Below are 19,117 nucleotides of genomic sequence, written 5' to 3'. Positions count from 1 at the left end.
CCAGGCTTCTTGTGACCCACCTTTCCACTGTCCTGCTCCTCGAACTTCCTCCCAGCAAGACACAGGAGAGGGGAAAGGGGATGGACCAAGGGCTTGGAAGCTTAAGGGACCCACTGGGGAAGAGTTTGAAATACTGAGGACTCATTTACTTAATCCTGTCCCCCGCCCCCTTCAGTAACACGTGTTCTGTTGAGCACATCCTTCTTCACCAGGCAGAGTCAGACAGAGGCAGCCCCTGCGCCACGGGAGGTTTATAGCTGGTGCTGGACAAAGACGTGAGAGAAATGATTATTCGTTTCTGCAGTGATAACAGCTGGAGGACGTGTGTGCTGCGAGGCGCTGGTGGGTGGTGGTGAGTCGTCGTGGGAATGTCAGGGAAAGGAAAGACTACTTCAGAAAAGATACTTAAGCTAAGGCCGGATGGATGAGCAAGGGCTTAGGCTGGCAAACAGGTAGGTGAGGGAACAGCGCGAGTGGGTGCCTGGAGGCAGAATTTCAGGGACCCGTAGCGGCCGAGTGGGGCTGTGGTTCACTCACCTGGCAGGTGTAGGGAGGGTGGCAGGTGAGGCTGGAGCATCTGCTCAGGACTGTGAGGAGCTTGGATTTGTCCTAATAGTACAGGGGAGCCATTGAGAGGTTTCATACTGGATCCTGCCTGCCAAGGGGGTGGGACCCAGACTGTTCACAGGCAAGGAGACAGAGTGGGGGCTTGTGAACCAGTTGTGAGTGACCCCCACCCCCACGCGGTGTGCCAAGCACTGCCGTGTGTCTTCACCACTGTCCGTCAGTCTGTCGGTCCCCCCCTCACGGTGACAGCAGAGCTCTCAGGGGTTAGGAAACCAGGCTGGAGATGGATTTTCAAAAAGGGAAGGAGAGTGTGAGCTTCGTCCCATGGACGGAGAGGTCCCCCTTTGATTCTTGGTCAGGACACATGCCCGGGCTGTGGGCTCCCCAGTGGGGGCGTGCAGGAGGCAGCGGTCAGTGTGTCTCACATCAGTGTTTCTCTCTCTCTAAAAAAATCAATAAAAACTTTTTTTTTAAAGGAGAAGGAGAAAAAGTTTCTAGAATCACAGGCAAAGGAAATAAAAATGCCAAAAAACACTTTGTTATGGACATTTGCAAACATTTATAGAGGTAGAAGGATGTTATGATAAAGGACCATGGACGGATCGTTCAACTTTCAACTTCCACAATCTCGTTTCGTTTACATTCCCAGCCCTTCCCCCGACCCTACTGGATTATGTTAAAGCAAAATTCCTGCCATGTTGTTTTAACTGTAAACCTTTTATAATGTATCCAAAGGGGAAGACATAGCCACAATACCATTAGTACACCTAAGAAAACATTAATTCATTTGTAACATCTGATGCATATAATCCACACTCCAACTCCCAGGTTGTCCTCAAAATGACTTTAATAGCTGCTTTTCTCCACAATCCAGGGTCCATTCGCGTTTCATATATGGATACATTGGTTGCTATCCCTTTTTAGTTTCTCTTTTTAAAATATCCTTGTTGCAATATAATTTACATAGCATAAAATTCACCCAGTTTAAGTGTACAATGCAGTGGATTTTATAATAGTCACCAAGTTACACAGTCATCATCACTATCAATTTTAGAACATGTTCATCTTCCCACAAAGAATCCCCCCCAGGCCTCAGGCAACCACTGATCTGTTCCTGTCTCCATAGGTTTGCCCGTCGGGCTATTTCCGATAAACGGAGTCACACCGAATGTGGTTTTTGTGTCTGGCTTTTTTTCATACTGTTTCAAGGTCCATTAATGTTGCAGCATGTATCAGCCCTCCACTGTTTTTTTTTATAGCCAAATAATATTCCATTGCAAGGACTTAACTGTTGTATCTAAATTATCACCTTAGTCTCTTTTAGCCCTGGCCAGTTTGGCTCCGCGATTGGAGCGTCGGCCTGTGGTCCAGAGAGACCCGGGTTCGGTTCCCGCTAAGGGCATGTACCTCGGTTGCAGTTTGTCCCCAGCCCTGGTTGGGTCGTGCGGGTGGCAACCACTCGATGTGTCCCTTTCACATCGATGTTTCTCTCTCTCTCTCCCTCCCTCCCACTCTATCTGAACAAAAAATGGAGAAATGTCCTCGGGTGAGGATAAAAAAAATAAATTATCACGTTAGTCTCTTTTAATCTAGACTAGATTTTCTACACATTTCTCCTTTTGTCTTTCCTCACACTGACTATTTTGGGAGCGTCCAGGTCAGCTGTCTTATAGAAGGACCTTCATTCTTGGTCTAATTGTTTTCTTCTGCTTAGACTCAGGGTCAGCTGTTTTGCCAAGAATACCACCTGGGGCCTTTTGAGTACTTCTCCCTGGATATGTCTGGAAACGTACATGCCCAGGTTACGTCCCGACTGGGTGATGCCGAGTTTGAGCTCTTGCTTAATGTGGTGATGACCAGACTTCTCCTTCACAGGGTCCTTTTTGCTTTTTAACTTGTCAGCAATCTGTGCGGTGATAGGCTGACAATCTTCACTGGCTTCGTTCGTACTGAGTGCTTTGAGCATCCTTGGTGATCATGGCCAGAATCTGTTTTGACACTGGGTTTTGAATTATAGTGATTTTTAAAATTCTTTTTTTTTATCCTCACCTGAGGAAATTTTTCCATTCTTTGCTCAGATAGAGTGGAGGGAAAGAGGAGGAGGAGGAGGAGGAAGAGAGAGAGAGAGAGAGAGAGAGAAACATCGACGTGAAAGGGACACATTGATCGGTTGCCTCCCACACGACCCCGACCAGGGCTGGGGATCATATCACTACTGAAGTATGTGCCCTTGACAGGAATCAAACCCGCAACTCTTTGGTCCCTGGGCTGACACTCTGACTGTTGAGCCAAACCAGCCAGGGCTCTTTTTTTTCCTTAATTTTTTTTTCCCTTTATTGATTTTAGAGAGAGAGAGGAAGTGAAAGGGAGGGAGAGATAGAAACATCGATGAGAGAGAACATCGATTGGCCACCTGCTGCATATTCCCCACTGGGGATCTGGCCCACAACCTGCGCATGTGCCCTGACCGGGAATCGAACATGCGATCTCTTGGTGCATGGGTCGATGCTCAACCACTGAGCCACACCAGCCGGACTGGTCAGGGTTCTTTATACATTTTTAATTGACATTTTCCTGTAGAGACTGATGCCCTCCTCTGCCCCACCACCACTTTTGGAGTTAATCATTCGTAGTCAGTTTTCAAATTCATGCTCAAATTATCCCAGTTTGGGTTGTGGGAACCCTCCCCCCTTTAAGCTGGCTTCTGTGTCCTTTTGTTGTATCACATCATCTTGTGAACACTTTCTTACCTCCCAGAACAATAAGGTGTTCCCGGATTGCCCGGACATTTGGAATTAGCCACTTCTCAAGGAGCCTGAGTTATTTTGGTGGGGATAGTACCTAGGAATCAACCTCTAGCTGGTAGGTGTCCTCACCGTGACCGAGATGTCACTCCTTCTGGGCTCTCTCAGTGCAGTGCTCCAGGGTGCGAGTGTGTGCGTCCCATATATGTGTACCAGCCCCAGCACACGCAGCGCCTGAGCGGTCCCGGAGCCTGGCCCCCGCTCAGCACTGGTGGAAACCACAGCTCAGACAGATGGGAGGGCGCTGACTCCCACACCTAGAAGGCCCACCCTCCCTGCCAGTACTTGCACTCCTGTCCTGGCCCAAGGTATAGGGAGGAGGGTGGCCTCTGTGCCCAGCCTCCCTCTACGGAGCCTGGGACACAGAGGTTCCAAAGCCAATGTCTGTGAACGGTGGAGAGCTTTTCAGACCCCTGCAGAGACACCTGGAAAACGAGACTGTCCCAGATCTCAAAAGGTGAGGTGGTGGAAGACAGAGAAGGAGTTATTCGGGCTTGGCTGTCGTCATCCTGTTTCTTGACCTCGCAGCCCTGGACAAGCCCTTCGTTTCTGCCAGCCTCACTCCCCCTCTGCACGGTGGCCATGCTGCCACTGAACTGCTGGTGTGAGGATGAGGCCAGGTGACGTCCGCCCCGGAGGCCAGCCTGGCTGGCAGAGCTCCTCCCTCTGCCGGGTACTCGCCTCCCCTTCTCATCGCCATCAGCACCATCTAGACCCAGAGGCTGTTGCCAAGGCTGCAAGGGCGCTGTCCTTCCTGGTGGGCTGGAGCGGGCATGTGCTAGTTGTGATATACCCACCACAGGGAGACTCCTGCAAACTGCAGAACCATCCCAGAGACTCCCGTCCCACCTTCTCCCTTCCGCCTTCTCCCCTCCCGCCTTCTCCCCTCCTGCCTTCCACCTTGTCCCCCCACCTTCTCCCTCCCACCTTCTCCCTCCCACCTACTCCCCTTCCACCTTCTCCCTTCCCACCTTCTCCCTCCCACCTACTCCCCTCCCACCTACTCCCCTCCCACCTTCTCCCTCCCACCTTCTCCCCCCACCTTCTCCCTCCCACCTTCTCCCTCCCACCTTCTCCCCTCTCACCTCCCTCCTACCTTCTCCCTCCCACCTTCTCCCTCCCACCTACTCCCCTCCCACCTTCTCCCTCCCACCTTCTCCCCCCCCACCTTCTCCCTCCCACCTTCTCCCTCCCACCTTCTCCCCTCTCACCTCCCTCCTACCTTCTCCCTCCCACCTTCTCCCTCCCACCTACTCCCCTCCCACCTTCTCCCTCCCACCTTCTCCCTCCCACCTTCTCCCCCCACCTTCTCCCTCCCACCTTCTCCCTCCCACCTTCTCCCCTCTCACCTCCCTCCCACCTTCTCCCTCCCACCTTCTCCCCTCTCACCTCCCTCCTACCTTCTCCCTCCCACCTTCTCCCCTCTCACCTCCCTCCCACCTTCTCCCTCCCACCTTCTCCCCTCTCACCTCCCTCCTACCTTCTCCCTTCCACCTTCTCCCCTCCCACCTTCTCCCTCCCACCTTCTCCCCCCACCTTCTCCCTCCCTCCTACCTTCTCCCTCCCACCTTCTCCCCTCTCACCTCCCTCCTACCTTCTCCTTTCCACCTTCTCCCTCCCACCTTCTCCCTTTCACCTTCTCCCTCCCACCTTCTCTCCTTCCGCTCTCTCCCTCCATGGACAGTTGACCCTTGAACAATGTCATGGGGTGCAGGGAGACGGGGAGGGGTGGGGCACTGTCTCTCTGCACAGTTGAAAGTCTACATATAACATTTGACTCCCCAAAAACTTTACTACAGTCCCTTGGTATCCACAAGGGATTGGTTCCAGGACCCCCAACAGATACCCAAATCAGCACACATGCAAGTCCCTTGTACAAAATGGCTTAGGACAGTGTGCCGCCCTCGCTCAGCATTTGTGCGTTCCCAGCCGCAGATCAGAAATACTGTTTGAATGTGAGGCTATGAAACCTGGACGTGGAGGGCAGACTATGTATTTTTTGGAAAAATTAATCTAGCCCTGGCCGGTTTGGCTCAGTGGTTAGAGCGTTGGCCCACGGACCAGAGAGTCCCGGGTTCGGTTCCCGCTAAGGGCACGTACCTCAGTTGCAGTTTGTCCCCAGCCCTGGTTGGGTCGTGTGGGTGGCGACCACTTGATGTGTCCCTTTCACATCAATGTTTCTCTCTCTCTTCCCCCCTCTCTCCCTCCCACTCTATCCAAAGATAAATGCAAAAATGTCCTCGGGTGAGGATTAATAAAAAAAAGAAAAAATTAATCTATGTACAGCTGGACTCGTGCAGTTCAAATCCATGTTGTTCAGAGGTCGGCTGTGTTTGCTTGGCCTGTGCTTCCATGAATGAACCTTCAAGAAGGCGCTGCACCTGGCTCTTCTCCTTGGACAGTGGCACCTGTGTGCCCGCCCTGCAGCCTCTGTCTGCCTTCCTCCAGGGCAGCCCAGCTGTGGCAGGTGCCCTGTGCAGAACAGATAACTGGGGAGAGTCCAGGGTGGGTGAGCTGGATGAGTTGATGCATAAAAACATCAACAGAAGCTGTAATTAGTCACCAGCATGACGTTGCCCCAGATCCTGTTATGCCCCTCGAGGAGCTGCCGGAAGTAGGGAGCCCCGAAGAAGTGAAAAGCATAGACCAGTGTGCTGCAGGGCAGGTCCCCAGACGGTCAGAGGCGCTAGCCCACCTGCTGGATGCGAAGCTCGGAGACGTGACCGGGGCTCGATGTGGGGCAGATTCCTCAGTTCACTCGGATGCACCCCAAAGCTTGAGGACCGTTGATAACAAAGGGTGACACGGAGGCTCAAAGATGTCACATGATTTAGCAGGACGCCAAGGCTAGGGAGTTCGTTTTCCTGTCTGTGACATGGATGATCTATGAGATCCTTTTTATCTAGACCGTTTTAGGGTATTGGTTTTATTAGTTGACTTTAGTTTGCAGCCAAAGTAGGTCTGGGTGGGGGTGAGGGGATGGGCAGCCCCGTAAGCAGGGACTCGGTTGGGCCCCCTGTATTGCCCGGTTAGCAGAGGGGTTCCTGAGGCAGGGCTGACCCACTCCCAAACGTTCTTCCTGCCTGGTGGGTGGGAGGCTGTTACGACCCTGAGGTTGGCTAGAGAAGCCCCTCCATGTTCTCTCTGCATCTTTATCTGTAGAATCTGACAGCCACTTCCTACTTCCACTAGAGAAAGAATAAGGACTCACACAGCAGCCACCCACGGTGCCTCCGGGAGGGCCCGCCTCCCGGCCATAGTGTGGCTCAGGACAGGAGTGGACATCACCTGTCCTGCCTGGGGACCTCACTGAACCCCTAATGTCACTGCTGACAGTGCGACAGTGAGACCCAGCATTGACCCTCCCCTCTAGGTTCGTGTGGCGTTTTCAGCGGGCCGTCCTTCATTCTCCGTCCCAGGACCATCCTGGGACTGGGCCAGCTGCTGAGGGCTGTGGGCTCAGACGGGCTTGGGAGAATGGTTTCTGGTCGACGGGAATATATACAAAGGCAATTTAAAGTCCAAATGAAAGCTGAAACATGGCTTTTGGCTGAGAAATCCCTGTGGCTTTGAGCGGGGAGAGCCGCAGGGGGGTGGCTGAGCGCCCCAGGGCACAGGGCAGTGCATAGGGTTTGGCACGCCCCACCAACCCGAGGGCTGTCGTCGTGAACCCTCTTGCCAGGAGGTGGTGGCCCGCAGTCTCCCTTAACTCTCTGCTCCCCAGCGGCTTCCGCAGGTTCAGGCAGCAAGCAGCACGCCAGCCACTTACCAGCAGAGGGGCAGCCGAGGGGTTAACTCCCAAATCGCAGCCGGAGAGAGACGAGGGGGCTGGTCTGGTTTGGAGCAGCTCCCCCAGAGCCTTCCAGCCGGCAGAGGCAGTAGGAGAGGTGTGGGTCAGGGGTAGCCCTCCTGCCCTCTCCCAGAATATGGTGACTTAGGAGTTAACGGCAGGCTGAGCTTCCCTGAACTTCCCCAGCACGCGGCTGTTCACCAATCCCACCACCGTCAGGGAACCCGCGTGGGAAAGTGTCCAGTATGGAGAACAGCTTTGATGGTGCTTCTGGTCTCTCTTTCCAGAACCTGGGATCCTCGTCACCAGGCAAAAAACAGAGCAAGGAAAACACCATCACGGTAAGTGGTTTCCTCGGAGTGCTCGCTGGTTGGGCGGCAAACTGGGGCTTTCGGCCACAGATGGGCTGTTGCCATGACAACGTGGACAGACTGGAAGTGATGCCCAGCCTGGAATCGGGGAAGTTCCAGAGCTTGGATATAGCCACAGTTCCTCCTGGGTCCCCCCTTCTGTCGATTTCACACCTCACTTTTCTCCCTGGGGGACCGAGCGGAGGGACGGAGGTTGGGATGATGCCGGAGCCATGTCTGCAGGGCGGGCAGGAGTGGGATGAAGGGGGTGGACCGTGCTCTGTGCAAGTGACGCGGTGTGTAATGAGAGCCGTGGTAGGGCTGCGTTCGTGCCGGGTAACTTCTGGGAGGTGACAAAGTTAAAAGCAAGAGAGAGAGATCCCTAGGAATAGAGTTCCTGGGAGCTTCGGACAGGAAGCAAAAGTTTCTGCCTGGGGTGGCCACACCGCTTCCCACGGCCCTTCCAGCACCCCCAAGCCCCCACGTGCAGGCTGAGAAGGACCGGGCGTATCCATCAGCCCCGGGCCTCGGGAAAGTGTGGGCGCTGGACATCAGTACCTCCTCCAATGGGCAGACGAGGTGTCCAGGTGCTCGAACAGCCAAGGACTTGGAGGCGCGAGAAGTGCGACCCTCACTGGACACCGGCGCAGCAGAGCTGCGGACAGGGAATTGCTCTCTCGGGCCCCGTCACACGCGGTTCTGAGCATTCCGACCACCCCCACGAAGATGAAGCCGAGAGTGGGTGCACTCACTCCTTTGGCTCATGCAGGCTGAAAATCCTGCTTGGGAGGAAAAACAGGGTTATAGGCAAACAAGAACAACAGTGATTGCTGCCACTCTTGTGTGCATTTGTTATGCACAAGCAGTGTTCGGAGGGACTGGCCCACGTAGCTCTGCACCCACTGAGAGGCGGAGGTGGCAGGACCGGTGACTGCGAACCCAGGTTGATAAGCCAGAGCGTCAGTTACAGGACCTGTCGCCGAGCAGCCGCCTGGGGCAAGTTTCCCTGCCTCTGCCTCAGTGCCCACTTCTGTCCAGTGGGGAGTTGGTGGGTACCTGTGCCCTAGGGATGGTGTAGGGACTGAATCCCTATGCAGAAAGCACTTAAAATGAAGGCTGAGTCGTAGTAAGTGTTCAGTGCACATTCATATTCTCGTCACCCTGTTTACAGATGAGGAAACAGGAACAGAGCCATACCCTACCCAAAGCCACACCGCTGGGAGCCATTAGGATTCCAGCCCTGTGCTCTTACCTCGCCAACCCACCCCCACAGTGGAAGTTGCCTCTGCTGTGGAGGGGGCAGGGGCTCAGCCCAAATGGACGGGGTCAGTAGCAGTGTCCTTGGTACTGGAGCTGACGGGCAGGGCAGGGCAGGGCATGGGCAGACGACCCGAGGGCACAGTCCTCATCTTGGAATTGCCACAACATGCCCCAGGGTGCTGGAGCAAAGCAGGAGCTCCCCAAAGTTTCCAGGAATGGGGGAGGGGGAGAAGAACGGGATGGGGGGATATAGTGGAATTGTGGGCGATAGTGCAAAAGGAATGAAAAGTGAAAAGCAGCGTGAGTCCTCCCAGAGTTGCCCGGAAGACCGTTGGTGATGGTGTCCAGGCCACCAGATGGGGCCCCGGTTCCCTGCTGGGCCCTCGGGCTGTGTGTCAGAGTGGCCGGGCGTGACCGGGAGCTCCTGGCCAGCACACCTTGTCCATCTCTGCCTGCGCCCGCGCTCCCCCTTCCCGCTGACCTAAATCTGCTTCTCCAGAGCCGGCCTGCAGAGGGAAGTCTGCACCTGAAGCCTCTGCCGTGCTTGTTAAAATGCAGGATCCCTCCGTGGAATCTTAAACCTGTAGCCCATCCTTTGGGGGCCCGGCTGGAAAGTTTGCACTGTAACCAGCACCCCCAGTGTTTTAGGTAAACACTCAAGCCCTGCGGAATATTTGCTGGGGAGTCTGAGGGCAGGAGGGCCTGGCAGAGCCCCGGACTTCACCTGGTCTACCGCCTGCCCGTTCGCCCAGCTGGCCCCACACGTCCTCAGGCTGGAGATGGGCTGAGACCTGTGCGATGCCGGCTCCTTCCTACGCAGCACTCGCGCCCCCCGACGCTAGCCCCTCCTCTGGGCTAGATCCTCAGAGCTCGTGGTCTCCAAGGGGGAGCCGTTCAGGGCCTGGGGTGGGGTGGGGTGTCAGGTGTGGGTGGGAAGGGTGGCCAGCTCCCAGGAGCCTGGGGCACAGCGAACCTCGCTCAGCGTTGGGGATGGATGAGCACTACCCCCTCTGTCTGGCCCCAGAGAGCAGACGTGCAGGCCTGGGCAGGAAAGGGCGGCACTTCGGTGCCGGTCTGGGTCTTGGTGGGGCTGCGGAGTGAGAAGCAGGCTTGATTCTGCCGCTCCAGCGTCCCCACCCACCGGGGGCCTGGGCGGGGCTCTGAAAGGGCTCACAGTGGGGCCCTGGGCCCAGCGGCGACGGAGGGGACTTGTCAGAGTGACAGGCGAATAGCAGCTCACAGCCCTCAGCATACACATACTTCGTGAGAATCTAGGGGATTCCGTCAAATGACAACCAAGCTACACACCTCTCTTGGAAAGAGGAATTCGGGGTCCTGTATGGCCTGTTGGGGGCCCTGGAACCCTGTGTGGCACCTCGTGAGCCAGAGGGACGCCCTTGGGGTTGTTACTTTTCTGTTTGCACAGACTCCGCCCTGACTCTTTCTCTCCCATGCCCTCTCAGATCAGCCTCCGCCAGGAGAGAATGCAGGGCCTGCGTGGTTGTGAAACTGGCTTCCCTCCTGCGTGCAGGCGGCTGCCAGAGAGGTGGGCGAAGAGCCCGGCTCTGCCCTCCAGCAGGGCTCTCGCGGGGCTGGGCCAGGACTAGGGGTGGGGAACGGGCGTGCTCAGGGCTCCCAGGTCAGGCCCTTGGGCCGGTCACACAGGTGCCTTAGTGGTACCTAGGGCCCCCTCGTGCCCGCCCCCCGTGGTGTGCAGGATAGTCTGGCAGATCTCAGCAGCACAGCCAGCGCCCTGGCTGTCAGGGAGGGGCTGTCACCCCATTATCTGAGGGTTGGAGAAAACAGGGCCGGTGTCAGAGTGAAGATGCGCGGTTGAGGATGGTGATCTCGGGGAGGGAAGGAGGGTGTGGCGCCTGGCACTGCTCCCAAACAGTGCACACTGGGGGGCATGCCGCCCTTCCTTCGGCTCCCTGTTGGGGTACCCGTCCAGCTTGAGCACCTGCGTTGGTGTGGGCGCTGCGTACCTCCACCTCAGCACGTTGGAAAAGCAGTATGACATGGACCAAGTGCCAGATTGCCTGGCTGCAGACACTGCCTCCACCACTGTCCACAGGCTGTGTGATCTTGTATAAGTTACTTAACCTCTCTGTGCCCTGGTCACCTCATCTGTAAAATGGGATAACCAACCTGCCTGGCAGGTTGTTGCGAGGATTCAGCCTCCGAGTTCTGTGATCCTTAATACTTGATCTAACTAACGTCAGTTAATTTATCATTAAATTTGGTTGCAATTTTCATGGATTGCATTATTAAGTAACATAAAGATGGACTGTGATCACTAGCTGGAACATGAATGAACACTGTGAAACTTTGGAATCCATCCCTTGTTTCCGGATTGCTACGAGAGAGCCTCATGCTACACGGGTCGTCAGAGCCCAGAGGACACTCACCTCTGGCGCATCTTAGGGTATAAGCCCCAAGAGAGGGGTTGAGGATTGTCACCTGCTCCTGGCCCTCCCACAAGCAGGCTCCTGCAGGCCAGTGACACCTTGGGTCACTGTGGATGCAGAGTGGGGAGAAAACTCCCTACCCCAGGAGGTGCCTCGAGCCTCCGCCTTGACCTTGGTGGAATTGAGTACTGCTCATCTCCAGGGATCTTTGGGTCATTCGTGCCCCTGATCCTTCCTGCCTTGTGCTTCCCTTCAGAGTGGGAGTCTCTGTCCAGACTTCAGCCAGATGTCAGGATCTGGGAGGAGGAGCTCCTTTTATTGACGGGACCCTCCCATGCTCTCCTTTTATTGGCGGACCCTCCCATGCTCTCCTTTTATTGGTGGGACTCTCCCATGCTCACCTTTTATTAGTGGGACCCTCCCATGCTCTCCTTTTATTGGTGGGACTCTCCCATGCCCTCCTTTTATTGGTGGGACTCTCCCATGCTCACCTTTTATTAGTGGGACCCTCCCATGCTCTCCTTTTATTGGCGGGACTCTCCCATGCCTCCTTTTATTGGTGGGACCCTCCCATGCTCTTCCCAGGACTGTGATGGAGGCCTGTGCCCCCGGCAGCCAGCCGGGGAGGGGCACGGGGTTAGATTCACTTCCAGCCACCCTCGGGCCCCTGAAACAGGTCAGAGCAGGGGGTCCAGGGGCCTGACCCAGCTGGCAGAGGAGTTGGTTTGCTTACATTGTTGTTTTTAGCCTTGAATTAATTTGCCAGCATTTCCAAATTGAGACACCTCACATAAAATTCCCGATATCCAGCTCCTCTGGGGTCACACAACCTGGCAACACTGGGCCCCTCACTCTGGCTTGGTAACAGCTGGTGGCGGGTGAGAGCAGTCTGCCCCAGACGGACCTCCGGGAGGGTCCGAGGCCACCAGCAGTTCCTGCACCGCACCTTCCCAGCATGCCCTGGGATTATCGTTGGAACCTCGCTTGGTCCCTAGCATACCCTTTAGGAGATCAAATTCACAAGGTAACTTTTCACCCCTGACCTTCAGCCACATATTCCTTTCCCTGGGCGCAAACGGTGTTACCAGCCACAGAAGGATCCTATATGTGAACACCAGATGTGTATATGACCCCCCTTATGTGACACAACGGTGGTACATAGTAGATCTTCCGCACCTTGCTCCCGCCCCTCCCCCACTTAGTCTGCCTGACACACCTTCCTTATCGAGCTGATCCCCTAGATGCCCGCCTGTCTCGTGCTTTGTCCCACCGTCCCCTTGCCGATGGACAGTGGACTGGAGTCCAGCCTTTCGCTGTTGCAGACAGTGCTGGGGTGAAGCGCCGAGTCCGTGTGTCACTGCACACCTGTGCGAACACACCTGTAGGATGGACTCTTCCGATTGCAGTTGCTGGGCCGGAGGCTCCGGATGTGTGCGGCTTTGATAGATGCTGTCGGTCTGCCCCGCAGAGAGTCGGTACCGACGGCGGCCCCTCTCGGGGGGGTGTGAGTGCTGGTTGCCTCCGAGTAGAAACGTTGGCCACTGGAGCATCTCAAGATCCCGGGTGTGTTCTGTCGAGCTGCCCCTAAAGGAGGCCTTCGTGGCACTGTTCAGGGAGCAAGCCTCCCCAGCTCCTCCCAGCCCTCTAGCAAAGTCATCTTCTCTCCTGTCCTTTGCCCTGCAGATAAACTGTGTGACATTCCCTCACCCAGACACGATGCCAGAGCAGCAGCTGCTGAAACCAACAGAGTGGAGCTATTGCGACTATTTCTGGGTAAGTGGTGCCTCAGTTTCCCCCCACACTGTGGCCCCGAGGACCAAGAGTGGACACCCAGCCAGGGCGTGAAGGGCCTCAAGCTCCGAGCTGAGGGGTCTCTCCTGGCTGGCGGTTGATTTAGCATCCGAGGCGGGAAGTTGAGACCCTCCTGGGGTCCGGATCATTCCATAAATCTCAGGAGTTGGCAGAGCTTTCCGCCGTGGCAGTACAGAGACCTCGGGCGGAAAACAGGGAAGCTGCAAGGTCGCTGTCTTTGCTGCTCAGTAAAGGCAGGAGACTGGAGTCAGCTTCATGAAAGGCATCTGGCTGCAGACTTGCTCTGTCACACTTGTAGGTGACCTTGGACAGGCATTTCACCCCCTGGGCCTCCCTGTACAGCGAAGTCACGAGGAGGTTGGGCTCAAGGATCTGGAGAGAGCTGCAGCTTTAACAAGTCTGTGGTCCCAGAACTTGGGCATCTTGTTTAATGGGTACAAAGTTTCCATTTTGCAAGATAAAATAAAAGTCCTGGAGATATCCATGGTGGTGATGGATACAATGTGACTACCTAATGCCACTGAAAAATGGTTGAGATGGTAGATGTTATGTGTCTTTCTGCAAGTGAATATCTCTTGACGAATGCACAATCCAGTTCTTCAGAAACCAGTAGTAGTCCTGGGCACTTGCATTTTAAAGTCAGCAATGACTTTCCAAACGAGAGCTCCCCATTCTGGAATCAGACAGAAGTGATGGTTGCACAACCTTGCAAATATAGTTAAAACTGCTAAATTGTACACTTAAAAAAAGAACTTTGGCAAAATCCCTGAGGAACAATAAGTAAAATAAAAACACCTTTTCCCCACCACTGTGCAGAATGGATCATCTGCCCCCTTTTGGATTTGCTAACCTAGTACTCGACAAAAGTGCTGCTTTATTTCTGCCAAATCACGTGTGCTTTAGAAGATGCTCTGTGATGTCCCTGCTGTGCCCCAGGAGGGACAGCTGCCATTGGCCCAGCTGTGTTTTTTCTAGGTCTTCTGAGAGCTGTGCAGAGTAGCAGACTTCATAACAGGGCCTCTGGCTTTGGCATCAGAAAGACCAGGCTGGGTGAGCCCGGAGGAGGGGGAGCTGGGGTCGGAGTGTGCAAAACTTCACAGGCCCTGTGAGCACATTGGGTTTTCTTCTGTTTGTAGTAAAAAGATGCCAGAGGGTTGTAAGCAGACATGGGATGTGATCTGATGTATATGTGTCAGGCAGGGAGGACTATGAGCCAGCAGGGGCGCAGGTTAGCAGGTGGGCGCAGGACACCAGGAGGGAGCCATGGAGATGGACAACAGGAGCTGGGTTTGGAGATCTCATTTCTAAAGGAAGCGGTGTTCGGGGGAGAATAGTGTGAGCCCCGGGAATGGAAACCTAGGGAGCTGGGGGTCAGTGTGTGGGATGTCGGGGAGTGGGTGACCCTGCCACTGCTCAGCAGAATCTAAGAGCTCAACTCTAGGCGTGGTCCCCCTGACCATCAAGGCCTTGCCTCTCACAGAAATCTCCCTGCCCAGTCATTAAGCCCATTTCTTCCGGCGGTAGTTCCCCGGGGTGGATGAGTGGCTTGGCATAGTCCTCCAATATGGAGACAAATTGGGGCTCAGCATTTTAGATAATTTTTCTCTCGCTTTTTTAATCAAAACATGGCATTTATATATGAAATGTACAAATTCTAAATGTACTTGGAGGAATTTCCAAATGGCCAGAGCAGTCCCACTGTGACATGGTGCAGGTTGGTGGTGATCTTCCTGTCACGAGAGGTATGATAGTGCGGCTCAGCGGGCCGTGGGTCAGGGCAGCCGAGGAACGGATCCCACGTGGGAAGGGAACGGGAGGTGTCCAGAAAAACTTTCATCTACTTGACAGTGGGCTTCTCTCCAAGCATCGCCGCCCTTTCTGTTCTCCTCTCCTCAAATGTCCACTCTGAGATCATAGAGATGCAACCCACTCCTCTTTCAAGGGGTGGGGGCCAAGGACACAGCAGGACTGGGGAGACCTGACCACACAGTGGCTGAGCTGACCCTGGGCCAGGATTCTCACTGATGCACCTGCATCTCTCTGTGATGTCAAAGGGCGCATTTTTAACTCCTTCCATTAAATAGCAAAGCATTTGACCCTGGGTTCCTGGTGGGTAAATAAAGGCTGCAGAGGAGGAGGACCTAGGGAGGCACCGAGAGCTGTTCCCCAGCGGCCATGGCTGTGAGGGCAGGTGGCAGGTGACTGTCCTGCAGGGAAAGCCACGAGAGGGCTGCCAGGCAGGCAGGAGGTGGGGCAGGGGGAGAGCAGGAAAGAGATACTCAGGCGTCCTTGAGGAAGTGCAGGCACGACAAGTAAAAGCATTTCATTTTGAAATTTTAAGAGTATCTGCTTGAACAATGAATTGGATACTAACTTTCCATTTCATTGACTTGGCCATCTGTTCTGAGTCCTGACTTTTGTTTAAAAGTAACTAATAGCAGACACTGTTTGCTAAGTACTCGGTGTGTGCAGAGCGGTGTGTGCAGAGCACTGTGCTGAGCCATTGCCGCACGCACTTTATCCTGAAGTGACCATAGGCGGTGGGCGTGGGGTGGCAGCAGCAGCAGTAAGAGCTTAAGCTTTGAGAGCAGGCAAGAGCAGGGCACCAGGAGAGACACAGGTCGGGGCAACAAAGACTGCCGCTCCTGCCCTCCCTCTCGGGCTGAGGTCGGGATTGCAGGTGTCCGTGTCCCTTCTGGGGTCTGTCTTCCCTATGCTCCATTCTGTCTGGTTCCCACCATCACCTAAGCTCTCCTGCTTCTGTTTTCTTTCTAGGCTGATAAGAAGGACCCCCAAGGCAACGGCACGGTGGCTGGGTTTGAATTGCTGCTTCAGAAACAACTGAAGGGCAAACAGATGCAGAAGGAAATGTCAGAATTCATTCGGGAAAGGTGAGGCCTGGGGACAGTGCCCGTGTGGGTCCCTCAGCCTGCGAGGAGCGAGCAGCAGGAATGAGCCTCCCAGCACGGGGCTTGGTTAGCCTCAAGGGGAGCACAAGACTGGAGTCACAGACTCACGGCCCTCGGGACAGATCTGGCTGGCAAATGTGGTGTTTTGGCCTGTGTAGTGTTTTTAAAGATTTGAACCAACATTTTTTAAATCGGTAGACTGTTAAACTAAAATCCAGATATGTAGCATCGCTGGAGGAAGTGTACGTCTGGCGGAGGTGGCTCTGCACCCCTCCTGTGCCAGTCGGCTGGGCTGAGCCGCAGCTGCCTCTGTAGAGCATGTGTTCCCAGTTTGCCCCAGTCTCCACCACTCCCTACTGTCCCCACAGACTGCGTGGCTCCTTTACTTACCTGCATGGCTCTCATTTGAAGCACTGTCCCTTAGCATCACAAAAAAAGGAGAATGTTACGTTTCAGTTCATCTTTAAACCTAACCTGTGTCCTGGACCTGGGCATACAGAAGCCCCTCCCCTTCCCCAGGCCCATCCCTGCCTCAGGGAGCTCAGTCTAATGGGAGAGTCAGGTGAGGAGCTTATGGCAAGTGCAGCGGTTATAATAGTGGTTTAGATGAACACAGGCGAGGAGGCAGTAAATTCGGTTTCCTAGAAATAAGATAGCCACAAAAAGACAAAGTTCCTTATATACCCCCCTCTCTCCAGTTCTGAAACCAGTAAGCATACCTCACAGACTCACACACCTGTACCCCTCCCATGTGCTCACACACATCCATAAACACCCACATAAACACATGCTATCACACATACAGACACGTGCTTGCGCACATGTACACGTGTGCTCTCACACATGGGCACATGTGCTCACACACATACACAGAGCTTTCTCTCTGGAGTTTCTGGGCCACACTGGAAATATTTCTAGTAAATGGCAACATATTTAAAACTATTTCTTTTTTAATTATAACAACAATGATAAAGTAATAATTCTTTGGCATCTTAAAGCATCTCTTTTCCTTCAGAATCCCGTTTTCTGTTTGTATAATGCAGTCTTTATTTTATGACCCATGAAACGCGAAGGGAATTAAGAGATTGCATGGCTCAGGTGCAAGAAAACAACATATAAAACAGGCGAAGAGGAAAATGGCTGGAAAAGCCAAAGTTGGAACACACTTATGGTATATGCTTTCATAAAATGCCATGTTTGCAAGTACATGTCAGGTACCATTTGAGAGCTCTGGTCTTTCCTGAGACGTGCAGTTTCTCTCCATCACCTGGGGATCGCGTAGGGAGGGCCTGTCAGAGCCCGGAGAGGTGTGAGCCACCCCGCTCGGCCAGGGGGCGGATGGCCGGGGCTTCGCTGTGGCCCCAGCGTAAGGAAGCGGGCAGGGTGGAGGTGAGGAGGGTACCGGCACTGAGGTGGCCTTCTGGAAGCAGACAGGGCTGGCCTGGTGCATGTGGACATCACTGGGGAGCCCTTGGAGGTCTGCAGTCCAGAATGTGACATGGTTAGATCCGCTTTCTAGGGAGATCTCTTGGCCACAGGCTGGAGGCTGCATGCTGGCCGTCCGGTCATCCCGGGGAGTGTGGGGGCCCCCAGCAGAGTGGAGAGGAAGTGATGATAGGAGACCTAGAGACTGGCCAGAGGTGGCGTTGAAAGCAAAGCAGCATGGGAAGGAACAAGACTGTGGGTCTCTCAGCATCAAATCATGAAATAATTATTGCTCAAAATGCTGCCCTGGGACGTGGTTGGGCCGCCCTGTGACATCATCACGCCCTCCGGGAATCAGCTGAGTGGCGGGAAGCAGAGGCTGCGCCCCGGAGCGTCTCTGGGGTTTTCCATTGGCCGAGTGATGGGCCAGGGGCACGATACCCCCGACAACACATTGAGCAGGGATACGCCAGCTAGTGCAGGACTCCCTGTAGAGTTGTCTTGAAAGTTTGTCAGGGGCCTGCCTGCTGGAAGCCAAATCCAAGGCAACTTCCCCCTCTGGGGAAATGGAATCAGCCAGCTCTGGGCACTGGTTAGTTTCCATGGAAATACGGGTGCTTTGCAGGCTTGAGAGGGGCACTGGGAGCTGGGAGACGGTCTGGAGCAGTTCTGTTTCTGCTTCCGAGGGGCTGATGCCACCTCCTCTGGGGCTGGAGGTGGGAGGGAGGACACACCGGGCGTCCCTGTGGCCCATCGTAAGCTGCAAGGGTCTCTATGTGTCCAGCCCCGGGTTAGGAGCTTTGCAAATGGCAGCTTTAATCTCCACCCCTCAAGGAGACAGCCGGGACAGCCCATTCTGCAGACAAGCAGGCAGAGTTTCAGACTAGGTCACTCATTCATTCAAAAGATATATTCATGAAGCACCTACTATGTGTCAGGCAGACAAATAAGAGCCACGTACTCTCAGCGAATGGTCTGCTGGGCTCCTTTACCCAGTTGGTACGCGGCAGGGCTGCAGTCTGACCCACAGTCTAGCTGGGGAGCTGATGCGTTGGGTTTGCTCCCTTTGCAGGATAAAGATTGAAGAAGAATATGCGAAGAACTTGGCTAAGCTCTCTCAGAACTCCTTGGCTGCACAGGAGGAAGGGTGAGTGGGGAGGGCAGCAGGAGGAGTGGGAGGGGAGGAGAACTCAGGGAAGAGGATCCCTATTCACCCATCACTGGCTATTGCCTGGGGCCCCTTGGTGGGGAATTCTCCACAGGCCTGGCTGAAGGTGGGCACCCCTGACTCCAGGTGTGGGCGTGCATGCTGAAGGTCAGCTCTTCCTCATTGTTTTCTCCCTCGTGGCCAAGGGCCTCCTGTCGTATGCTGGAGTATGTCAGGTCCTGGCATACTCTGTCCCCTGTCCCCTGGTTGCTGGGCCTCAGCCCCCAGGTGCCCACACCTGATTCTCTTTCTCTGAGGGCAGGCTGGTAAGAAACTGGGTGTGAGAGGATTCTGCACCTGGCCCCTTGTTCTGAATTCTCCCCTGTGGGCCTGAGGCCCGGGCTCCCCTCCCCTTCCTGCTGCAACGGTCCAGACCTGGTTGGTGGGGCCTGGCTTGGGGGAGGCGCAGCCCCGCCCTCCCAGCCACAGAGGGGTCGCTGGCGGAAGGAAGACTGCAGACTTCTCTGCTCTGCTTGTGGACAGAGTGTCGGCCTGCTGGTGGGAATGCAGAGTGGTGCAGCCACTGTGGAAACACAGCTTGGCAGTGCCTCGAAGAACTAACCCTAAAATTACTCATAGGTTTAT

The 19,117-nt window shown here is 54.7% G+C and overlaps 1 protein-coding gene across 6 annotated transcripts in view; it reads left to right on the top strand.

Moving 5' to 3' along the window:
- The window catches only part of GAS7 (growth arrest specific 7), a 188,958-nt gene that overhangs the window by 146,359 nt on the left and 23,482 nt on the right, over nt 1–19,117 (top strand). For all 6 annotated transcript variants that reach the window (XM_036267943.1, XM_036267946.1, XM_036267948.1 and 3 more), the window contains 4 exons: nt 7,449–7,502; nt 12,863–12,952; nt 15,767–15,882; nt 18,398–18,472. In XM_036267943.1, coding sequence (XP_036123836.1) covers nt 7,449–7,502; nt 12,863–12,952; nt 15,767–15,882; nt 18,398–18,472 — 335 coding nt within the window. The remainder of the gene's footprint in view (nt 1–7,448; nt 7,503–12,862; nt 12,953–15,766; nt 15,883–18,397; nt 18,473–19,117) is intronic.

Source organism: Molossus molossus, unplaced genomic scaffold (assembly GCF_014108415.1).
Source record: "Molossus molossus isolate mMolMol1 unplaced genomic scaffold, mMolMol1.p scaffold_m16_p_19, whole genome shotgun sequence".
Taxonomy (NCBI): Eukaryota; Metazoa; Chordata; class Mammalia; order Chiroptera; family Molossidae; genus Molossus; species Molossus molossus.
The sequence above is the reverse complement of the archived record's forward strand: the minus strand, read 5'-3'. Positions and strand labels throughout refer to the sequence as shown.